The sequence below is a fragment of the Chamaea fasciata genome, unplaced genomic scaffold (genome assembly GCF_029207755.1).
Source record: "Chamaea fasciata isolate MVZ Bird 193981 ecotype frontalis unplaced genomic scaffold, bChaFas1.0.hap1 SCAF_14, whole genome shotgun sequence".
Classification (NCBI taxonomy): Eukaryota; Metazoa; Chordata; class Aves; order Passeriformes; family Sylviidae; genus Chamaea; species Chamaea fasciata.
In genome coordinates, this window is record NW_027094099.1 from 6,871,719 (window position 1) to 6,893,600 (window position 21,882).

Genomic DNA, 21,882 nt, shown 5'->3' on the forward strand with positions numbered 1-21,882 from the left:
TTCAGTGTTTTAAATCTAGATGCCCTACAGGACAGCTTCAATGGTCAATTTAAGTCTAATCTCTAATTTGAGTGCCCTTCCTGTACAAAAATCCTTGAGCACTTTTCAGTGGAATTGGCTGGCCTGTCACAGTGTAACTGCAAGTCAGGCAAACAGCCTGTCAGTTGCCAATTTAAAGCCAATCGTTAGTGGCAATTAATTACTTTGTGAAGAAGCTAAAGTGTTATTACATGAAAAGAGAACAAAATGGGGGAAATGAAAAGGAGTCATTTGTTTTCACACTAACCTAAAAGATTATTCTGATATTTCTCTATTTTTTCTAAATAATAGTAGTTGAATGTTCTCTTTACAAAATTAGTAATTCATCTCAGCTGATAACTGAAAATTAAGAATGTATTTCAACTTACAATGCTCTGCAATGCTAATTCTAGATGCCTACCATTATCTACCACAATGAAAAGATAAACTTCCTATTTTTGCACCCATTGAAAGGATCCCATGTTCTGATTGTTTAATTCTAAAAGCACAGATTACTTGATGCTACCATCCATAATGTTGGTATAATTGTTAGTTTTTAAGATATCACAGCACCATATGTGCTATGGTTGAAGGGCATAATAATTAGGTCATTTCCCTTCTCAGTGGTACAAAAATGTCAAGATGTATTTCATTTCCTGAAACACTGCCCTACATAGAGGTGGCTACCCTAAAACAGAAGTTAGAACACAACACAAAATGATACAAAAATATTTTTCACTTGAGCATCCATAAACAAAATTTCAACGCAGAGGATGATTTCAGATGAAAGTGCTAATGCAAACTGTCTACTACAAATAAGTGCATACCAGCTTTAACTTTTCTGACTAGAAATCCGGAATGGAGGAGAAAGAGACTTGGCTGTTTCCAGTAACTGTTACAGTTCTATTGGTATTGTCATTGTCTTTCTTTTCCTAGACCACCATTAAAAGTAATTTGTGTTATGTAAAAAAGCAAGATGGGACAGTCAGGAATTACATTTCCACTGGGATACACATTTTTACAGTGCCAGAGTTTGTCGTCTACATTGTCAATGGTAACACAAGGCCAAATCAACCTACTGCACAACATTATTCATTAGAACAGTTCTAAAGACAGAAAGGCTGAATTGTTCTAAACAAAAGGGCTGCTGATTACATCCTGAGGTCTGTTAGTGCTCATATCCGGTGGACAAGAGTGTAGAATCAGAAAGAGGATTAAATTTAGTGTGCCAGAATTTAGACATAAGTTGTGAATAAAATGTCAAGACAGACTCCCCTGTCACCTTCCCTAGAATTCTTTCATTTGGAGACCCTGCTTGGAGGCAGCATTATTTGGCATGATGCCCTGAAGGATGCATAAACAAAAAAAAACCCCCATACTTTTCAAGCATCTTGACCCAAAGCTAATCAAGATGCAAGAGATGTGTATGGTTGCATTGATCCATGTTACACAGCAAGGTCGAGTCAGACTGCGACAGAATGGAGTTCTTAGGGGAGTGTGCTAAATGCAAGCCAGTGATGAGAAATGTGCCCCTACAGTGGTTGTGCAGACTATGAGTGATACAGACAAGTAAATGAAGGGAATCAGTGAGGGACAGCAGATAAACAGATTTAAAATTTAAAAAGGAAAAAAAAAATAAAGAAGACAACCACAAATGAAGCCTGACCAAAAGCCTCAGATGTAACACTTACTCATGAAGTTACAAGAAACATCAGCTTAGAGACAAGTTCCATTTTCAGATTTTCAGAACAGAAATGTAAAATTTATGTTGAAGACAACAGGGGAAAACATCTATTCAATTTAAAAAGTGGCACTAGCAATTTATATGTACCTCATTTTTGAGTCTGACTTGTTTGATAGAATCCCTCAAAATTTCAGCTTCTAAAAGCAAAACAAAGAGAAACTAATACTGCTAAAATCAATCCTTCTTTGGAAAAAGGTGAATCACAGAGAAGAAAAATTAGTTTGTAGCTTTTGCAGACACAAAATATGAGGTCAATAAGAACAGTGATCTGAATTTTCATGCCATCTGAATCACCCAATCTTGACTCATCCACAACGCTGCCAACATCTCTCTCCACTGCTCTGAACTAGATGCATTCTCCACGTGTTTAATTTCTGGGCTAATCTGAGAGAAAGCATAACCTTTCCTGGACACTGGGTAGACTAAGGAGCAAGGTGGAAAGAGGAGTTCATTCAGAAATTAAGATGCTGCAAATCCTAGTGATACATGTTGAACATCTCTGGTTTTGTGATTAAATATTCCAGTTCCATAAAACATTTGCAAATAAGACAGGCTCATACAAATAGAGAAGAAAACACCCTGATATTTTTCCATCTACAATATTTTTCTTTATATTCAAGTACAGCTTTTTATTTACATGTAAATACCTTCATGAGTTGCATGATCATTGAAAATAAGAGATTTATGAAACCTTAGGCAGTTTATTTGGAAAGTCATTTCCCCGAAATTTTGCTAGATCCATGGAAATAGAAAAAAAAATACTTCAGCAAGAAAACGATTTTAATTTGATGAAGCAATGGTTTCAGTATACATTTGAACACTGAAGTGAGGCCTAAACTTCAAAACAAAGTGTACTTCAAAAAGAATGAGATGTAACTCTACAGAAAGCAATAGTGACTCAGGTAAACAGAAAATTTAAAATTTAAATTATCCAAGTTCTTCTTGTTCTTACCTGCAGATCTTCTAGCTGGCTTTCCAAAGCTGCTTTTAACACTAACAATTCTTTTCCCTCCTTTTCAGCATGTTTCAAAGCTTCTTCTAATTGTTGTTTCTCTTGCTGCAATGATAAATTTCATACATTCAGAAACAGTAGCCAGGCCTTTAATCTGACAAGTAAACCAAGCTGTAAAGTCTTTTCACTCTGGCCTGTCACTGATTTCCCCAGTCCCAAGGTGTGACTTGGTTTTACCCTGGTTCTCCATGGGAAAATCTTTCCTACATGTCAGCAAACTGCATCCAGCTTCTTGGCAAGCTGCGGGTTTTCCTTACCCTTTCCTATGGCATTGTCCATCCTCCTCTTGGTCAGTTTTTATCCTACAATGAATCCATTGCAAAGAGGAAAACTACTGAAGGGGCTTTTTTTCTTAACTTACCTCATATACCTTTAATTTTTCCTTCACTGAATTTTCTTCTCCTTTCATATTATCAATTTGTTTGTGCAACTCCTCAATTTTTCCCTCTAGCTCAGCAAGTCTTTTCTTCAATCGTTCATTTTCCTCAATAAGCTCTTTGACTTGATTTTCTACACTATTTCGCTCTTCTTGTGCAGCATTTTTTTCACTTGCAAGGACAGCAGCACTCTAGTGAAAAGAAATTATGTCATGTTAGAAAAAAAAAAAAGAATGGATACTGTTTTCCAACAGGAGTTCCATATGGCATCACAGCAAACAGAGCTAGGATATAACATTAAAGTATCAACAGAGACGCTAATATTTACCTTTTTTTCTCCTTGGGCAGATGAACAGATAAAGTAACACATGATACCTGAACAGTCTCATGCTTGTTATCTCATATTTTCTCCTTAACATCTTCCTCTTTATTGCCCTAAACTATTTCATTACCAAATCGCGTTGTTAGATAATTCCAAGTAAACTAAAAAATATAGGAAAAGCCACATGGACCTTTAAGGAAGAATGTATTTATAAAGAGTGTCTTCCACAGCAACACAAAATTTAGGCAGCCTGACCCCCTGATGATTCCAAGCACTAGCATGCAACATACAACATCCATGCAACTATTCGGTGGGGCTGCAGAATAAATGACAGATAATATAAATAAATCTTGATAAATAAACAGTGGTGGTTCACCTTGTACTGAATACTGAGTTCAACTTGTATTCAAACAGAATTTATTTTTTTTCAGAAACTCAAATCAATACATAGTACAAACACAAATTATAATAATGAACAATGCATCACAACTTGTGGCACTGGATTTTTGACTGTTTTTCTTGCAGGGCAGCTGACTGCAGCATGTTACTTTTCATCACCTTACCACTTACCCTGTAAAACACCCTACCATTTGCTGTGGAAACCATGAAGGGAAGTATCTGTCTATATTGTTAAACTATCTATACTCTTGTTACACAGACCAGGTATGCACTCGTAAACATTTAGTTTGGTAAAGAGCAGGAAGGATTTAATCTTTGCTCTTCACTGACTTCTCATTCAGAATCCCCTATAAAGAACATAAAAGAACCCAGGATATAATGGGTGGTTCTTGCTTCTGGGCTTTCAGGGGCTGATACAAAACAATACTCTGTACAAATACTCTGTACAAATCTGGTTCTCAAGTGCAGCCCCACTGTCTTCTACACCAAGAACTTAAACAGCAAGAACATCAGAACAAACACAGGAATCAATCTAAAGCAGGATTCTCTCTCATGGCCATGGCTGATGCTGAGGCAAAAAGAGGAAGAACAACTATGGGGTAATCTTTTGATCATTACACACTCCCAACTCTCACTGGTTTTCTTCCATGAATGTACCATCCATTAATTTCTCTAATCCTTCTCAAATCCATTTACACCGTTAGTCTCTACATTATCTGGTAACAATAGGTAATTACACATTCATTACTGGAGCACAACATTTTTTGCATGTGAATTTGTGTTTATCTGGGCGAAAACAAAAGAAATCCTATCAAACTACTCAGAAACTATTTTGTGAAATATTTTGTGAAAGCATGAAAATCACTTTTCATTTATGCTATTTTTGATTGTTGCTCTTGATCTTCCCCTCTCCTTTCCCAAAAGGAATAAGCAAAGTTATATAAAAGGGTGTTTACAAAGAGTGCCCTCACTAGACTGTTTTCTAGCAAGCAACAGCTTTAAAATCATGCAAATTAGATAAAGCGGTAACTCAGAAAACACTCAGACTGTCTACAGGGTCAATGAACTTATTATACAAAAACTGGCAGCATAAGCAGGCTGACAAGTTCTGGTCTTTTGAAAATCCTGAAAAAACTTGTTCTTCTTAGTAGATGACTAATTAAAAGCTCTGAAATAAATCTCTGTCGATGCTTTAAATTTTCACATACTGAAATTTCAATAGTATTTATATATTCCTTTAATTTTTGCTTTCTGTATCCAGCAAAGTTTTACTAATTAGCAAGCACTCCACCAGTGGCTCCTTTTAGTCTCATTTCTCCTTTCTGGAGCTGAGTGAAAGCAGCTGAGGCATGCTGGGGAGTTCAGGGAAAGGAATGTTGATTTGTCTGTTCTTTTTCATCCAACTGCCTACATGGGGCTGCACAGTGAGAAAGGACTGCAGTAGACCCACATCAGACCTGGAGATTCCACTACATCTACCATGGTTTGCTCTACTTTCCCAACAGAGGAAGCAGTATTTACTTACACATGGATAAACACATGCACAAAAGCAAACAACCCAACAACCACCCCCCACAGAGATCCATATACATAAATAAACACAGAAGTAATATCTATCTATCTATCTATCTATCTATGATTTAACCTAAGAGGTTCAAAATTAAGTTCAGATTACACTGATGCCATCATATCTAGAGTTCTGCTCCACCCTACTTTTTGTTGTAAGTATCTTAGGATACAGACCCTAACATTAAACTGAACCATTATTTGCTCTCCTTTTTCACTATATATTGCAGTAAGTTAGCAAGAAGTTAGGTGAATACATGCAAAATGCAGAGAAGTGTAAAGGGCAAGTTGTGAGTATTGTTTTTATTAGTCTTATTTAAAACCTTGGAAATAAATTTGATATATAAATAAAACCTTCCTAAAGTTTCAGCTGATTCAGTGACCAGCACATAGCCAAGAGATCTTCACAGGTCTCTAATGACCTTGGCATCATTACATGGGTTACACCTACCCAAACAAATTCTCTAACATGTTAATGACAAATTCCCTTTCTTTCACACACACATAATTTTTCAAGATGGTAGAAAACTCTCTTGGTATATATGGGGAGCTGCACTGTATTGTAGCTGGAGAGTGAACATTTTTCTTACTTATATTCTGGGGAGAGTACAAGGAATTTTCTTCACAATGTGGTTTCACTGTGCACACATTGTTTCAACAGCTTTTCAACTTGTTTCAGACAAGACTGAAAAGAAACACAGGAGTATCTATCTTATCAGTTTACCTTACACAACCGGACTGCACACATAAGGCATGGAAGACCACCCTGAGGATATCGTTCAGGAGCATACTAGACAAAACAATCCCAAAGTATCTTCAATTTGATAGTGAAGTTTAAACAAAGTCAAGTCATACAAATACAGTTTAGATATTCCTTGTGTAAGAAAAAGTACACATAGCGTCACTTCTCCAAGAGTCAAATTACACAGCTGGGTTTAGACAGAAAAAAGCTTATATTAATTTTTCCCTAGAGTACTGAGAATTTCATGCAGAGCTTCTTCACTGGCACAAATGAAGTTTCTGGATGATAAGAGCTTTTGGCAACGTGTGCATATCCTGTAGCATATTACCAGAGGAAGTTAAGGTATCAAAAGTGTCCACAGCTCTTGCCTTGTATTCTCCACTGTTAGTCTTCTCTGGCACCCCACATGACCTCGTACCTCCCCTCCAGGCCTGCTCTTGGGAAGACAAGTGAACATGACAGCAAAAAGCCTAGGGACCGCTGGAGAGCATACACAAAGCATACAAGCACTGAAATGCAGTTCTGACAGGCCTTGTAGCAACACCATTAGGGGAGAACCTGGTGGAGAGAGATCCCTGTCCATATATTGAACACTTACATAAGGTTCCGGCCAGCAGCCGTCAAACCACACACGGCCACTGCTGATGCACAAAGGATTGCTGTGTCCTTTGCCAGTGGAACCCCTGCACACAGGCAGTGTGCTCCAGCAGCCCCCCACAGCCAGCAGGCAGACTGCTCATGGACAGACCACAGGTACAATTTAACACTGTCATTAGACATGGCTCACTGTACTCTGCAGAGAATTTCCCTAACAAAACACAGAAGTAGAAGATATGAAAACCACTGCATTGAAATTACAGTGAAATTACTACATATGTTGATAAAGTCTGAATGGCAATTGCTGTGCTTCATAGGCTAAAATTGAAAGTGGCAACAACAAGGACAGTTTAAAGTGTCCAACAGTATTTGTCAAGAGCCAGGGGTAATCTTGGGTTCTGCCTGCATGAGCAGGGACGCATATTTTCACTGAAAATTCAGGGACTGGCTGACACACTCAAAAAAAGATGTTGAAGGCTGTTCGCAAGAGCATTCAATTAGTGGGTTAGAGTGATGAGAATGAAAGAAGGAAAACTGAACACTGAAGGCGTAGTAAGTACAAATGAGGAAAAAAAACAGACATGAAGAGATTGTGCTGCGGATCCATTTCCCTCAGTCCGCAAGTGACCTGTTTGTAATGGTGCTGCACATGAACAGTAGGAGTTAACTAATGGTTCTCAAGGCTTAATGACACAACATCAATTAATGACTCCTGTTGGTGCCCATTCATAAATCCTTTAGATTTATTTGGGGATTTTGGAAAAGTTTTGGCAATTATTTTAACTAAGTTTATATAATTTAACCCATGGTAACAGAACTAGGTGAAGGTCACAAAGTAATGATTTAAGCTGAATATAAAACATTAACAGACATTGTTAATATAAGAACTTCAGTTCAAAGAATTGTGGATCAGTCTCTTCAGAAAGTTTAAAGGAGATTATGCACATAAACATACAGAGCGCAAAACAGACAAAACTGGTTAAACAAGATTCTTGTCAAGAAAACCTGGAATGAAATACTGTATATTCAGACATATTTGCCATACAAAGGGGAAAAAAAACCTGAAACACCTCTGCAAAAATTCAAGCCCCTCAAAAAACAGGAGGAAAGGGGGGCAATTTTATCAAGAATTGAAGTGGGCTCTTTTGGATCTTAGTATTAACATATGTGAATTCCAATTTTGCGGTTTCTTCCCTATGATACAGAAAATGTTTCTTTTTAATCCCACTTACTAGTTGTGGCAGCATGTTTTAGTACACCAACTTCTTACTGTTACTATTTACTGCACTGTATTACAGAATTAAATTTATGTAAGTAAATATCCTATACCATTTTGCTTATTATGCTTATGAACTTGCATCTGTTTTGTCTTTCCTTTCAATCTGCCTGTCCTCGCCCTGTCTTCCAGGGCATTCAGTGCCTTCTCATCCCTAGATTTGGACTGGTTTACATTCAGATATTCATCTCCTCAATCTACGAAGGAACAGTATCTCTCTTAATAACCACATCATATGAAGACTTCTTAACGACACTCATATCACCTTCTTATTTATTACCTTTGAATCCACGGAATATTTTATTATACTTTCTCGAATTTGATCATGTTTAAACTCCTGATTAAGACTGTCTAAGCCTTATCAGCAAAATTAAGCTATGGAGATTAGGGAAAAGGAGCTCAAAATGGTTTGCAAATTTCTGGAAAAAGCTGAGAATAAAGAAAAAGAAGCTTTTCTAAAAGAAAGAAAATACAGTTTACAGAGAAGTTCCCACAATACAAAGTCCTCTGTGACTGACTGAAGATAAGCTTCAGCATTCTATGTTGTCATTGTGCCACAGTACACATCCAGTAACTTTGCTTATTAGTCCAGCAGTGGACTCAAACCAAATAAAACAAGTTATCAAATCTTAAAAGAAAGATACACTGAAAAAATCAGTTTCTGACCACAAAAATAGATCATACATGGCAGAAAATAATCCATGGTGTTCAATAACCACTGACTTTTTAATAGTTTCATACATTTTAATACTGAAGCTTAAAGGATTAGTCAATTAGCTTGAGAAGTTAAGAGTTTACAGCAGAAATGAGTGAGGCAATAAAGAGAAAGGACAGTTTCACAGCTAAGGTACCCAAACCAGCCCTAGAGAATCGGGAATCTGTTGTTGTCTCTGCCAAAGACCTCCTGAGGCAAGTCACTCAGCCAGATCTTTCCAGAGGATCAATAACTACATGCTCCTTAACGTTCCTGGGGTTTGAGACACTGAGGCTTGGGTTCCATACATTTGAGTGCACAGTTGCAACTAAAGTCAGGAAAAATTGTACCCTGAATAGACCAAGGACTTTATAATTATGAACAGCGTTAACCTAGGTACTTTAGATTGGATATGCACAACTGAAGGATCCTCTCAGCATTGATCTCTCTACCTTTCATTTTCCTATATTTAATACAGGGAATAACATTACTTAGAAGATGGCAGCTATGTTGAGAAAAGGCATTAAAAGTTTGCGAAAAAAAAGTCTATAATTCTTCATCCAGATGTTTTTAATAGTATGTACAAGCTCCATTTAACTCCTAACAGATGAGAAGAAAGTGAGCAAATGCACGCACACGCACACATATATTTACATACATACATGCGTGTGTATTGTTTGGTTTGGTATGTACAGCCAATCTGTGAAGTTTTACCTAGCATAGGTCTGCTTATCTGGGCCACACAGTCACAGCTGCTGGAGTTTATATGCATGTGGCATTTGGTGTTCAGCTCTAGGCCTAGGGAATATAAGGGAACATCAGCAGTAAAATACATTTCCCTCACCTTCCATCCTGCTCCTTTCAGGTGTTTCCCCTAACAAGAAATTAATCTAATAAAGCTTGGGTTCATGTCCTTGTATATGTGTCCATGAGTATTTTTAAACATATTAAATTTAGTCAAGGCCAAGTTAAAAGAAAACAATAAATATTGTTCCAATACTTTTGCTGCAGAAATCTCAGTAAAGCAAATATATTTATACAGTATTCTACTCTGAACTTTGTTGCAAGCAGTGAACAGATAGTGTAAAAGGCATCAAAATCCTTCCCACCATACATTATTGTGTAAACCCAAAGAAACTGGACAGAACACCCATCAAGGTCCTTGAGATGCAAATGAAATGTTCAGTTTCAACCTGAATACAGAAAAAATACTTTTGGATAGGAATGCAGAAAATATCCTGTGGCTCCACACCTTTTTTTTTTTTTTTACCACACCCTCAACACTGGCAAAGACATGAGAGAGGTTGTGTAACTGATCATTAAAAAAATAGTTTTGGCTGACTTCAGTGTTTTAGCTGGTGAAACTCCCCTTTGGCAGTGACTACACACTATGGGATCCTTAGAGTCTTTTCACAAAATAAAGGAAGATTTAAAGTGTGTGGAAGTTAAGTATCTCATTTGCACATATTAGAATCATTAAATTTTGGCTAAACCCAATGTTTATCTGGCAAAAGTCAGTAAATTCTTCAAAAAACCTTTACATTTCTTTTTAGAATCCAGTTCAACTGAATATCAGGAACTGCATGTTCAGTTCTGGGCTCCCCAATCCAGGAAGGACATTGAGGGGCTGGTGCAGGTTCAGGCTCAAACTGGGGCACAAACTGGAGCTTTTTAATGGAAGTAACAGATTTTCAATTTTTTTTTTTTTTTTAATATTCAGAATTGTGCAATCTAAGTAAATGACAGGAAAATCTTCCAAAATCTTCTGAAAAAAGGGAACTGGTGTTGCTGCTCACTTCATTCCATTCCTGGTGTAGAACATTTCAAGTATCAAGATATTGGCTGTTGAAACCAGCTCTGAAGACTCATGGGCCACCTTTTTAGGTTGATGCTGGACTAGTTTAACTTCTTGAAGTACATGTAAGAAGTTTCATGTGGCTTCAGGGATTCACATATACCCAGCTCCCTCAGATGATCCAGAGGGAGTTGCAGTGGTGGAGGTATCAAATATCTTTCTATTGTCTTTTCCTCTTCTTTTTGTATATAAACAAAATAGTTTAAATAAAACTAGACACTGATTTCCTTAGGTAATGTGCAGGTGATTTCCAAAGAAAGAAAAAAAACCCAAACCATTCCACACCCAAAGACTGACATCGAGGAAAAAAAAGACAAACATAGTGAATCTCCATGTAGGGACAACTCTTTAATTGTAATCATTATTAGCTCTTCTGTAAAGGGAGCTTCTGAAATCAGTATTATTCACCTAGAGTCATCTTGTTTTCAAAGTTCATGAATGCAAATAACAGGTCTTTATTTCTGCTTGTAGTTCCAGCATTTTTACCCACTATTTACCTTTAGGCAATTCTTCTAACCCCAGACACTATTTCTTAAAGCAGCTGGAAGCCTTGGAATGAATAATACAGTAACCATAAGATAGCATAGATAATTAAATCTCATATCTCTATAAAAGGAGTATGAAAATTCCTTAAAAATGGAATGTTAGGCTACCAACCCACCCTACCTACTCTCCCAAAAAAAGGTAACAACAAAACCAACAAAACTTCTGGAAAAAAAGCCTAAATGGCTGCACTTACTGTTTTCTACCTGACACTGATTATATTAATTCTTCCCATCACCTCAAACTGAGGCTTAGCCAACTTTAACACATGGCTATGTCTTTGGAAGTTAACTGTTTTTAGTTACCTATTAAAAGGGGTCAGTGGTTTTTTTCCTCTCTTAGCAAGGTACACCGCAACCAGCTTAAATTCTCTGCTGTACTTCAAGAGATTATTCAGTAAGCAAGTGCACAAATTTACAAGCGAGTCAAACTGGTCTCCCATTTCATTTCAGCTAGACCCACTCTACTAACTCGTTAAAAGTTCACTGGTGACAGTTTAGAGAAAAGATTTGTTTTCTTACAAGGTCATTTTCACTGCTTGAAATGGTACCACGTCCTTAATATTACTCCCAAAACTATTTAGGTTTTCATTTATGAGATGTAATGAAAGATTTAAATACTTACATTTGAAGACTGAGAATGCAGCCCTCTTTTACACACAGCATGTTAAACAAAATTTTCCAATTTAGGCATGACCTAATGTTTATATAAGTTATAAAATCCAGGGCCAGGAAAGTATTAACCTCTTAACCAGTACCTGCATCAATGTTATATTATCCCCCCTGGCTATGTATCATGACATACTCAGATTGGCTTATACTAACAGTCTTTTGAAGGTCAGAAGTTGCTGGATAGACTGGAGTAAAATATTAACTAACTGTGTGTTCACGTTGTTCCCTCCTGTTTGACAGAGTCAAACACTTCCCATACAGACACAAACAAAAATACTGTCACAAGACCAATCACCTGAATACATAAAGTGGCTTCTGCTAACAAGGATTAGAGATCCTCCTGATGGCATTAAAGAGGTACCTGGCTGCACAAGATCCTGCCAAGCTTCAGAAACAAAGAAAATGAAAAACCACACAAACAACCCCCCTTCCCAACCCAGACTTACTGAAATAGTCCTAGCAGGGGAAGGTCCACAATACTTAAGTGACTGTTACAGATAAACAGAATTAGGCGGTTTTTTTAAACCTATAGATGTGGTCCAATCCAATTCAAACACAATTCTGAAGGACAGTTTTGCTGAGAGGCCTTCTTGACTGCACATACAGTATAAAACCCACTCAGCTGTAGTTTCATGGTACTGTCTGCACCCAAACCCACAAATGTACCCACCAAATAAATGGAGGAGTAAAGTGCATGGAAATGAAGGATTAGAGGAGGTGGAACTTAAAGACACAGTCACCAAGTAACATATTCAGAGTGCTTTAGAGGCACATTTTATATTCTTGTTGACAACACTCATATTCCATAATTTGTTTGGTACTTCATTAAATGGGTCTTGAAAACATGCATAATGCTATTACCAACTTCCTTTCCACACCCAGAACAGACATGTCCGGCAAAACAAACCCAATCTGTCTCCCAAATTTATCATATATTGTTCTAAAATAGGTGTTTCCAATAATGACACCTATTTAAGGAGTGCCTGCAGCTTTCCTTCCACCATCACACTTCTGTCTGTGTACCCTTCCTCTCTTTCCCCCACTCCATCTGTACCAGTTTGTACCATACTGAAAATCAATCAGAATCTTACCAGGCTTTTAGAAGGCTGGTAAAAGAGGGCAGAAAATGAAAGGGGGAGAGGGGTTAGGTCATGAAAGACGAAAACACTGACTTGGACCAGTCACTCCACCATTTGACTCTGTACACAGTTTAGATCAGTTACCAACCAACTCCTAGAACTGAAACATAAAAGTGTTATTTCAACATGGCAAAAGCTGCCTCAGGCAGGCAGAGAAATGAAGATACTCACCAGTGGCATTTCAAATCCTAAATCTTTTTCAATCTTCTCTTATACTAAATCTTCTCTAAATCTTTTTTAATTGTTGTGTATCTTGCTTGAGGTGAATGTACCAGCCTCAGACACAGCATTCAGGATGCAGATTCAGGTGAGTTATGGATGTATGGATATGAGCACATAACAGTGTTTTCATGCCCAAGTAATTCTTATTATATCATTTGTTTCTTTTATTGCTATCAAGACCATGGGGTTTTAGCATGATTTATTATAGCCCTGAGATTTCACCTCAGAGCAGAAGAAGGCTGCAGGATCCTATTGGGTTTTTTCCAGATAAATACAATTTTACAGTTACATACATTAAACCACTTAAAGTACCAAAGTGGCTTTGCAATGCTCCACACTAATATCTTCACTTTTCCCTGAGTAACTTGGCTAACCACTGTTCACTGTACAGAATTATGCCAAAACAGGTTCTCAGAATATACTAGATTTAATTATGTTTCATTTTACATTTCAACTATGAATTCCAAGCCATTTCTACAAAAAAGGCATACAGAGTATATATCTCAGTATCATTTGGAATGCTTTGGCCAGTTTTTAAGTTTCTGCACTCTATGGGAGATTTTTATTAGCTTTAAGGAAGACACATCATATTATCAGGTTAAGTAGAAAAAGATTCAACAGTTACTTTGCATTTCAAAGGTCTTTACTGTTTGCGCTAGATTCACCTAAATTAACAAGATGGGAAAAAACCAAAACCAAACCTTCTTCTCATGTATAATACCCAGAGACTTTTTTTTTTTTTTCTTATCTTAAAGGACCATTTTAGTCCATAACATGTGCAGAAGGCAACCACTGTCTTTTGCTGTTCCTACCTTTGCTCTGGTAAAATTCCTTCTTCTCTTTAATCATAACATAATCATATGTAACACATACACGTGTTAATGGTAACGTGATCACCAGCTTCATTGCATTCTTAAATGTGTTGATAAATTAATCAGCTCCAAACTGAGTGTCTGTTTTATCATTCTGAGAACAAGGTCAGACATATGACATGCCAAATAAATCAGTCAAGGTCAGGCTTAGATAAGCCTCTTCCTAACGTGATGATTACAGCTTTTTCTGAACAACATCATTTGCTCAGACAGCTTCTCTAAATACAGACGTAAATTTGAAGTGCTCTGCAGTTTGCAACAGCCCTCTTGAGCTGATACAATTTCAGGGGAATTTGAACAGTTCTAGTTGCAATATGCTACAACCTTTTACCTGCAGCATTATATTCCAAAAGCTATTTCCAAATTTTACTGAAAAAATTTGGCAAAAAATTGGCACTTATCTACAGTGACAGAGCACTCATTGTTAAAATAGTACAATTCTGGACTGTTGTGTTATAGAGTCAGATTAATAATAGAAATTTTTCTATGATATTAAAACTGGAGTAGAATTTACATTAATCTCTGTTCTAACACTTGGAGTTATGGAGAAATCCTTTCTTAATCAGAAAGACATTAATTTTTAAATTATTATTAGATTAAAGGCAATTGTTTCCCCACAGAGGCATGTTATGGAACAGTAAAGCTTTTTCTATTGTTAAATGGAAATAGTCTGGTCTCACTCTCAATAAACAAAGAACAAAGTCAAGAATAGTCACAGCCATCTAGAGACCACCACAAGCAAAAACGTAACACAAAAATAAGTTTAAAAGGTAAAGTGTAGCAAAGAAAAATAATATCTTAATATCTGTGACTTTATTTTAAATTCTTTATTAAAAAAATAGAAACCAGATAATGACAACTATAAAAACTCAACAAAAAACCCCCAAACTAGCACCACATTAGTGAGCATGAGAACAGAATCATAATGACAAACAACCCTGCTCTGTTCTTCTATCAGATAAGGTTGAATATGTTTCTAACATTATTTGCAAACAGGTCTTTGAGGCATTCTAATCACACAGACTGAACGCACTGCACACTACTTGCCAACCTATCTGATGCCTCCAACAGATGAAAATTCTGTTGATTTAACACTGGCATAAAAACTACTTCCTTTCTCCATGCAAGAACTTCCTTAACAGCTTATACATCACAAAACAGCTTTATTCATTGTACCAGTCTGGATGATTTAGAAGAAACATAAGTACAAACACTCTTGTACGTAGAGGTGCTAATTCAGCCTGATCTATCAAACATCTATATCCATACTTTTTCTATGACAAACCACTATTACAGCATTTACACTCCTGTTTTCTCATCAAATACAGCAGAATGGCCCTTCCCACTAATCTTTGATGTAGGTTTCTTGTTTCCTGTCATCAGGTATGAATTTTTCCCGCTCGCAGTATTATTAAAAAAAAAAAAAATTAACAGGCCAAGTAGCTTCAATTGTATATGTATACTGGGTATTTCAGATTAATTATAAACCAAATAATTAGCAATAGATATAGGATCACAGCAGATCAGTCAGGAAATTTCCTGCAGAGAAGATGGTTATACTTTCCTGATAAATGATATATCAAACTCGACCACTAATTTCAGCCAGCAGGCATAAAGATATTGCTGTGCTTCAAGAAATCATGGAGTACAAATACCAGCAAGATTAAAAAAAAACAAAACAAAACAAAACAAAAAAAAAAAACAACAACCAAAAACAGAAGAAAACACCATCTTCCAATTAAACATGTTAAGTTTTACTTCAAATAAAAATGAAAATTTCAACTCAAATGGGAAGAGAACTGGTATTTAGACCAAATAAATAAATTCCACTTTTGAACATCTTATTAAATTTACCATTAGATAGACTATATCATGCAAGTAAATAAATGCTATTTATAAATATCTCTAAGCCACAGCAACTCAGTCAGAGAGCCATTTCCCAGACTGTGTTATTGTTATGCCAAACAGACTACTCTTTCATTTCTTGTCAGTCGTAATTACAGTTCCATAATTGAAATACAGTAAATTACCATGCACTAACTTTGAAAGATGGTTCATTGAGGTTGAGCTGTCACTACAATTACTGTGTAATAAAAAATGATAATTTAAATGTTCTACTTTTCTCTCAAAGAAAAAAAATTAATTCAGTTCATGCAGCTCAGACAAGTCAAATATCTTCATGATGATGTAAAACCAAGAGAAACAACACATTTAAGCAAAGCCGAACAATCTCAAGTACAAGTCCTAGGCTGCATAAACAAACCAGCATTTATAAAATTTTCTAACCTCTGAAGAAAATTGCACATTTAAAACAAACCTTAAAAGGATAATCCTTTATTGGAATTCAATCATACAATACCTATCCAGCATCTTCCACATGAGCTCCTACTTTGCTCACAGAGCATATAAAGCTTTGGAAGCTTCTTTCCAGCTTCAAGCTTAATTTTCCCTCAGTTCTGTGTTATGTTTTAGGTCATGACCAGCAGGATAACTACAACCCACCTAAGACCAGTGTAACAGACATAAACAAGCATGGACATTTCTAAGCATAAAACTGAGCCTACAGTTCTGACATACAGGTCAAGCACAGTTTGCCTGGAGAAATTTTCTCAAACATTTGAGAAATAAAATGAGGGAATACAGAAAAGACACAAAAAACTGTCACTGTAAAAAGAATGCTCAAAACTTTAAGGGAATTGTCCCCATACAAAAAAAAAATCTTTCAATACGTTCCTACCTGTTCTTTCTACAAAGAAAATTTCACAAAGGACATCTTTTGGAAAACAATAACAAATACGCACATCTGAAACCTATTCCGTTCTCCCTCTCACAAAGACTTCCTGCTGATGCTGGAAGAGGCAATTCCTTCAGTTCTGTTTTCTTCCTGCCTAATTCAAAACACCCAATCCCCTGCTGTTTCCTTGTGCTCACACTCCTTTGACCATTCAGTAAACAAAGTTAAGTTCAATAAATGAAAAGGACACAAAATAAACCACAAAACCCCGCATTGATATTGAGAAGTTGAGTGAACAAGATGGAACAATGCAGCCAGGGAACAGGATATGACACAAGGAGCTGAATGTAGGAACAGTGGTCTGCAAAGAACTGCAGAGAACTGCTAGAAGTTATTTCAACAGTATGACTGGCAAGGCACTCTTCAAGGGCATCCTCAAGGTTTTGGTGATTCTGTTTAACCCAGGACATTCTCTGCACTATGCTACCATCTATTCTCCCTCAAAGTTTGCAGTTAAGCAAATGCAGTAAATAAGTGCTTGAAGCAAGGACCACAACTTCAGCTGTGACAAACAATCAAAACATTAGATGTGTACAACATAAAACTTACTCTCATCATCCAAGAATCTCCTGGCCTAAATCTCTGGCTATTTTGCTAAGAGAATCGTAGTACCTGAAAGCATCTGGTATACAGAAAATAGGAGTGTTTGAAAGCATCTGAGAGAGGTAGGATCTTTCCCTGTAAAGGAAATTGTTGGCACTTACGTACCTCTGTCGCTTTCTCCAGGCTCTGTCGTAGATCCAGCAATTCTTTATCATGTTGCTCTTTAAGTTTATCCATCTCTGTGTCATGGCTGGATACTTCTTCTTTAAGTGCTCCTTTCAAAGCTGTGAGCTCTCTCTCTCTCTTTCTCAAAATCTCTTCTTGTTGATCTTTTGCTATTAATACTTCTTGCAGATCCTGCTTCATTTGCATCAGCTCCTAAAGCCCAAAATTAAACACAGCTGTGTGTCAAATAGCCCCTGTGGATGTTCTGTTTATGTCTCACAGAAAGCAAGCACATAAGCTCCTCAAGGACAACTTTGTTTCATATGACTGACATATTTTTTGCAGCTTTTATAGTAAGCTAAAAATTTGCTCAACCCTAATATTCTTAGAAGTATAACATATAGCTGATGTTTTATATAAGAGGTCAACATATCTGATGCTGCAAACTATCAAAAGATTTTAATGGTGTATGGTATGCCCTCTGCAAATAACGCAGGAGTCACTCCTACATTGTGCTTTCAATAGCAATGAGGTAGATAAGAACAAAGTATTTTTCCCCCAGTTGCAAGAGAAACAAACTCAGTGATAATTCTTTGCTTTCTATTCTTCTGGAAAGAATAAATAAAGTTGCTTCTTCAAGTGGTGAAGACAAAACAAGTGCTTCCCAACCCAGTCCATGTCTTCACACCCTTCCTCCTCCCACCAGGGTAACCCTAGAAGTCATTTCCCCCTTTCAAATTGCTGGGAAGGAACTGCAGACTAAGGATGCATACAAAAACACAGAATAACAGAAACAATCAAAAATGTACTGCTTCACAAATTCTCTAATTGGTATTTCTCCAGCTGTGAATAATTGTACTTTCAAAGAGAATGCAGGCTTCCCTGCATTGAAGGAGGATCAGTACATCTAAACCACTCCTGACACACATCACCATCTGCCATTAAAAGCCTACAATGGAAGGGATCCTACCACCATCTTACCACCAGACAGCATCTTCCTCAGTTTAATTATCAGTATTAACAGAAACTTTTTCTAATACTTTCTTTAAATTTCTACTTTCCTTAATGGAGCCAAGTCTCTCATTTCTTACTCTATCTCAACATAACAGAGAAAAATTTATCATTATCACCTTTACAGCAACCTGCTGTAAGATGTGTTTTTTGACTCTTCCCTCACTTCTCTTCAGATTTAAGTCCTTCTTCAAAGGTAATGTTTTTCAGTACTGCCATCATAATTTGTGATATTCCCCCACTTATGTTCAACTTTCACTTATAGTGCCTGAGATTTAAGACAGTCATTTAAGAGTAATCAAATCTCACCCATACGAAACAAGGTAGTTATTCTACTCAGCAGATCTTGCGTGCAAACATCTTTAATATTTCTGCACTGATACTCTTACACATCCTTATCAACAAATTTAATAAGATGTGTTCTCTGTTTCATCATCAGTGTATTAGTATAATCAGGGCTACAGCCAATTCCTCTTTCATCCCAAGGTGACAGAAACCCTGTAATTCTTGTTCCTCTCCAGACTCATCCCTTCTCTCCCTGGTGCCACCAACAGGAAGTCAACAATTTAGAGACTACTTTGTTGAGTTCTTTTAATTTTCTTAGCTGAATCTCATCTGGCTTTAAAATGATCTTCCCTGCTCTGACCCCAAGTCCCCACTGACTGGGATTATTATCTGATAATAGTGGATAACTGTCTGTTAACCATTAAGATGTCTGTTAACCATTAAGATATCTGTTCTCCTGCTCCATATAACAACGGTACTTACACTGTGTATTCCTTTTAGGGTTAATATTGCTATCATAACATGCTTTCTTAGGTCACCTACCAATGGCACATTGTTTTGGATCAAAGCAGAGGAAAAGCAAAGGCATGTATTTCTTCCACCAGTATCTTAGTCTTCTCATGCAATTTTTCTGATCCACCTTCTGATACTTCAAAACTAACCTCAATCAGAATCTCTTTCTCCCCTTCATCAGTGTGTTTTGCATTATCCAGTTCATCATGCATCTCAGAGAGCTGGTCTTGAAGATCTCTGATCTCAGTCTGGTGTTTTTCCTGCTCCATCTTCACTTGAAAAAGCCTCATCAGTAAAAATCAGACAGGGTTTTTTTAATTTGCAGAGATATTAATTTGTTCATTCAAGTACTAAAAATACACACATTCCATGTTGCCCACAAGAGAATGGGATATAATGAGGCAGAAAAATTAAATGTTAGGGTAAAAATGAGAAATCTTCTAACTAAGTATTTAAGTGGGGAGTTGTATTTTATTTCAGACCTGGTACTCTAGTCATTCAAGTGTTTCCACATTTCAAAGACTTGAACTATATATTTTGACCATGAAATATTAAAAGCAATTTGCATTAAGAGGAAGATTATAAATTCAGCAATCTTTCTCTTTCTTCCAGATGTTCTAAAGACATGACTTTTCTAAATGGTAGAATTATTTCCTACAGTAACACGTCACTTGTCTGGTTCCATCAACATATTCTGGAGACACAGGTACTTTTAATCTAAAAGGTTTCAGAAAAGCTACAAATTTCAATGATAACTTTGCTAGAATTAACTCACTCCTCCAGGTTTTGCCTGAGTTCCTTTTCATTTTCTTCCAGCTGCTTTTTTAAGGCTTCCTTTTCACATATACTTTGATCAAGCTGCAACTGAAGATCTTTCAGACTTGCTCGTGTAGCATCTCTCTCTTCTTTGGAATTTTGCTGATTCTGAATTTTGTACACCAAAAGTTAAGTAAAATAACAGACAGCAGCTACATGATTAAAACAGTTTTTCTCTCAGTCAATGTCTGTCTCACTGCAATCAACAGATTAACATTTACCTCAGAGGATACCTAAGAAGTGCTTTGTGAATGTGAAATAAATTCACTGCTCCAAACTCCTTCTCAAATACTAAGAACAGATTTGTTACAAAAGGTAACAATGTTATCACCAATCACCCTTTAAATAAAGTGTTTTCTGAAAAAGCACAGGTATATCTGGATTAAGAAGAATATGAAACAAAAGGGATTCAGCTGGAGGATCACTTGTCACTTATTTGAAAGTGTATTTGAAATAATCAGAAGCTTTATAACAATAAAGTGCTGTACCCTAATTTCCAGATCCAGTTTTTTCTCTAACTCTTCCACTTTCCTTTCAAGTTCTGCTTTTTGTTCCACCAATGCTTTTACTTCAGCCGAAGAATCCGAAACCTACAATTAAATAGAGACATTTATTCCCCCAATGCCAAGATGTTCTTTGAGAATAGTTTCTTTTTTTTTTTAATCTAAAGCAAAGCTACAGGCAAGACTAACAAAGAGTAGCATCAACTGCCTGAGCTCACCAGAAATTTTTCATATAGGTCAGGCCAAGCTAAGATTTTCAAAGAAACCATGATTTGGTTTTCATAAAACTTCTTGGTAATTGCACAAGGCATGTTGACAATAAAACAGGAAATATACAAATGTAAAGAAAAATTCAAATTAAGCAACATATGAATCAAATAATGTGTAGTCTAGGCCAATTTTAATGAGATATCACTAATTACGCAAAATCGACACCAGAGGAAAGCATGCCCATATGTCAAGACAAGTTTTCAGATACCTTTTTTAGGTAATTTCCTAGGATTTATTTTGCAAATAAATAATGCTGTCATCAATAACAAAAGCTACATGAGTCTCTCATGCTATGTCTGTCTCACTGCAATCAAAAAATTAGCATTTATCTCTGCAGATAAATTTTATCTTTACCCAAGAAATTTTATGGGAATGTACCTAACATTTTTCTTCACTGCTCCAAACTCCTTCTCAAATACTAAGAGATTTCTTTAAAAGGTTAACTGTGCTGTGAGCAACTACACTTAAAACCTTCTGAAAAAGCACAGGTATATCTACTAAAAAGAATATGAAGAAAAAAAAATTTCATTTTTACTCATTATACCTGGGATAAAATAATAAACAATAAGAATTTAATCCTTCTCATACCATCAAAATTAAGCCATATTCCTGAGGGACTACATGAATAGCCTAATAAAAGTCAAGAAGGGAATTCAGATTCTTAAGGCCCTGTGTTAATACTGCACCACTTTGAAACAAGCCAAAGCAAATTAAAAATTCTTTACCTGCGTCTTTCCAGCAGCTCTTGACTTTAAAGTCTGAATTTTCTCAAAAACCAAATTCACTTTCCTCTTTGTTGCATCGTCATTATCAGGACTTCTAAAACAGACAGTACAAATAAGTAATGATATGATTGAAGTCACTCTTTTGTCAATATCCAACCAAATTCAGACTGTCCAAACTAATAAAAACCTCCACAAAACCCCCCCAAAT

General features: G+C 36.5%; 1 protein-coding gene across 2 annotated transcripts in view; it reads right to left on the minus strand.

The window, feature by feature from the left end:
- CGNL1 (cingulin like 1) overlaps nucleotides 1–21,882 on the minus strand; it is a 39,071-nt gene that overhangs the window by 14,158 nt on the left and 3,031 nt on the right. For both annotated transcript variants that reach the window (XM_066195892.1, XM_066195891.1), the window contains exons 3-9: nucleotides 21,675–21,768; nucleotides 20,665–20,766; nucleotides 20,136–20,284; nucleotides 19,510–19,645; nucleotides 17,552–17,764; nucleotides 3,136–3,342; nucleotides 2,715–2,819 (exon numbers count right to left, since the gene is read on the minus strand). In XM_066195892.1, the coding sequence (XP_066051989.1) occupies nucleotides 2,715–2,819; nucleotides 3,136–3,342; nucleotides 17,552–17,764; nucleotides 19,510–19,645; nucleotides 20,136–20,284; nucleotides 20,665–20,766; nucleotides 21,675–21,768 (1,006 nt within the window). The remainder of the gene's footprint in view (nucleotides 1–2,714; nucleotides 2,820–3,135; nucleotides 3,343–17,551; nucleotides 17,765–19,509; nucleotides 19,646–20,135; nucleotides 20,285–20,664; nucleotides 20,767–21,674; nucleotides 21,769–21,882) is intronic.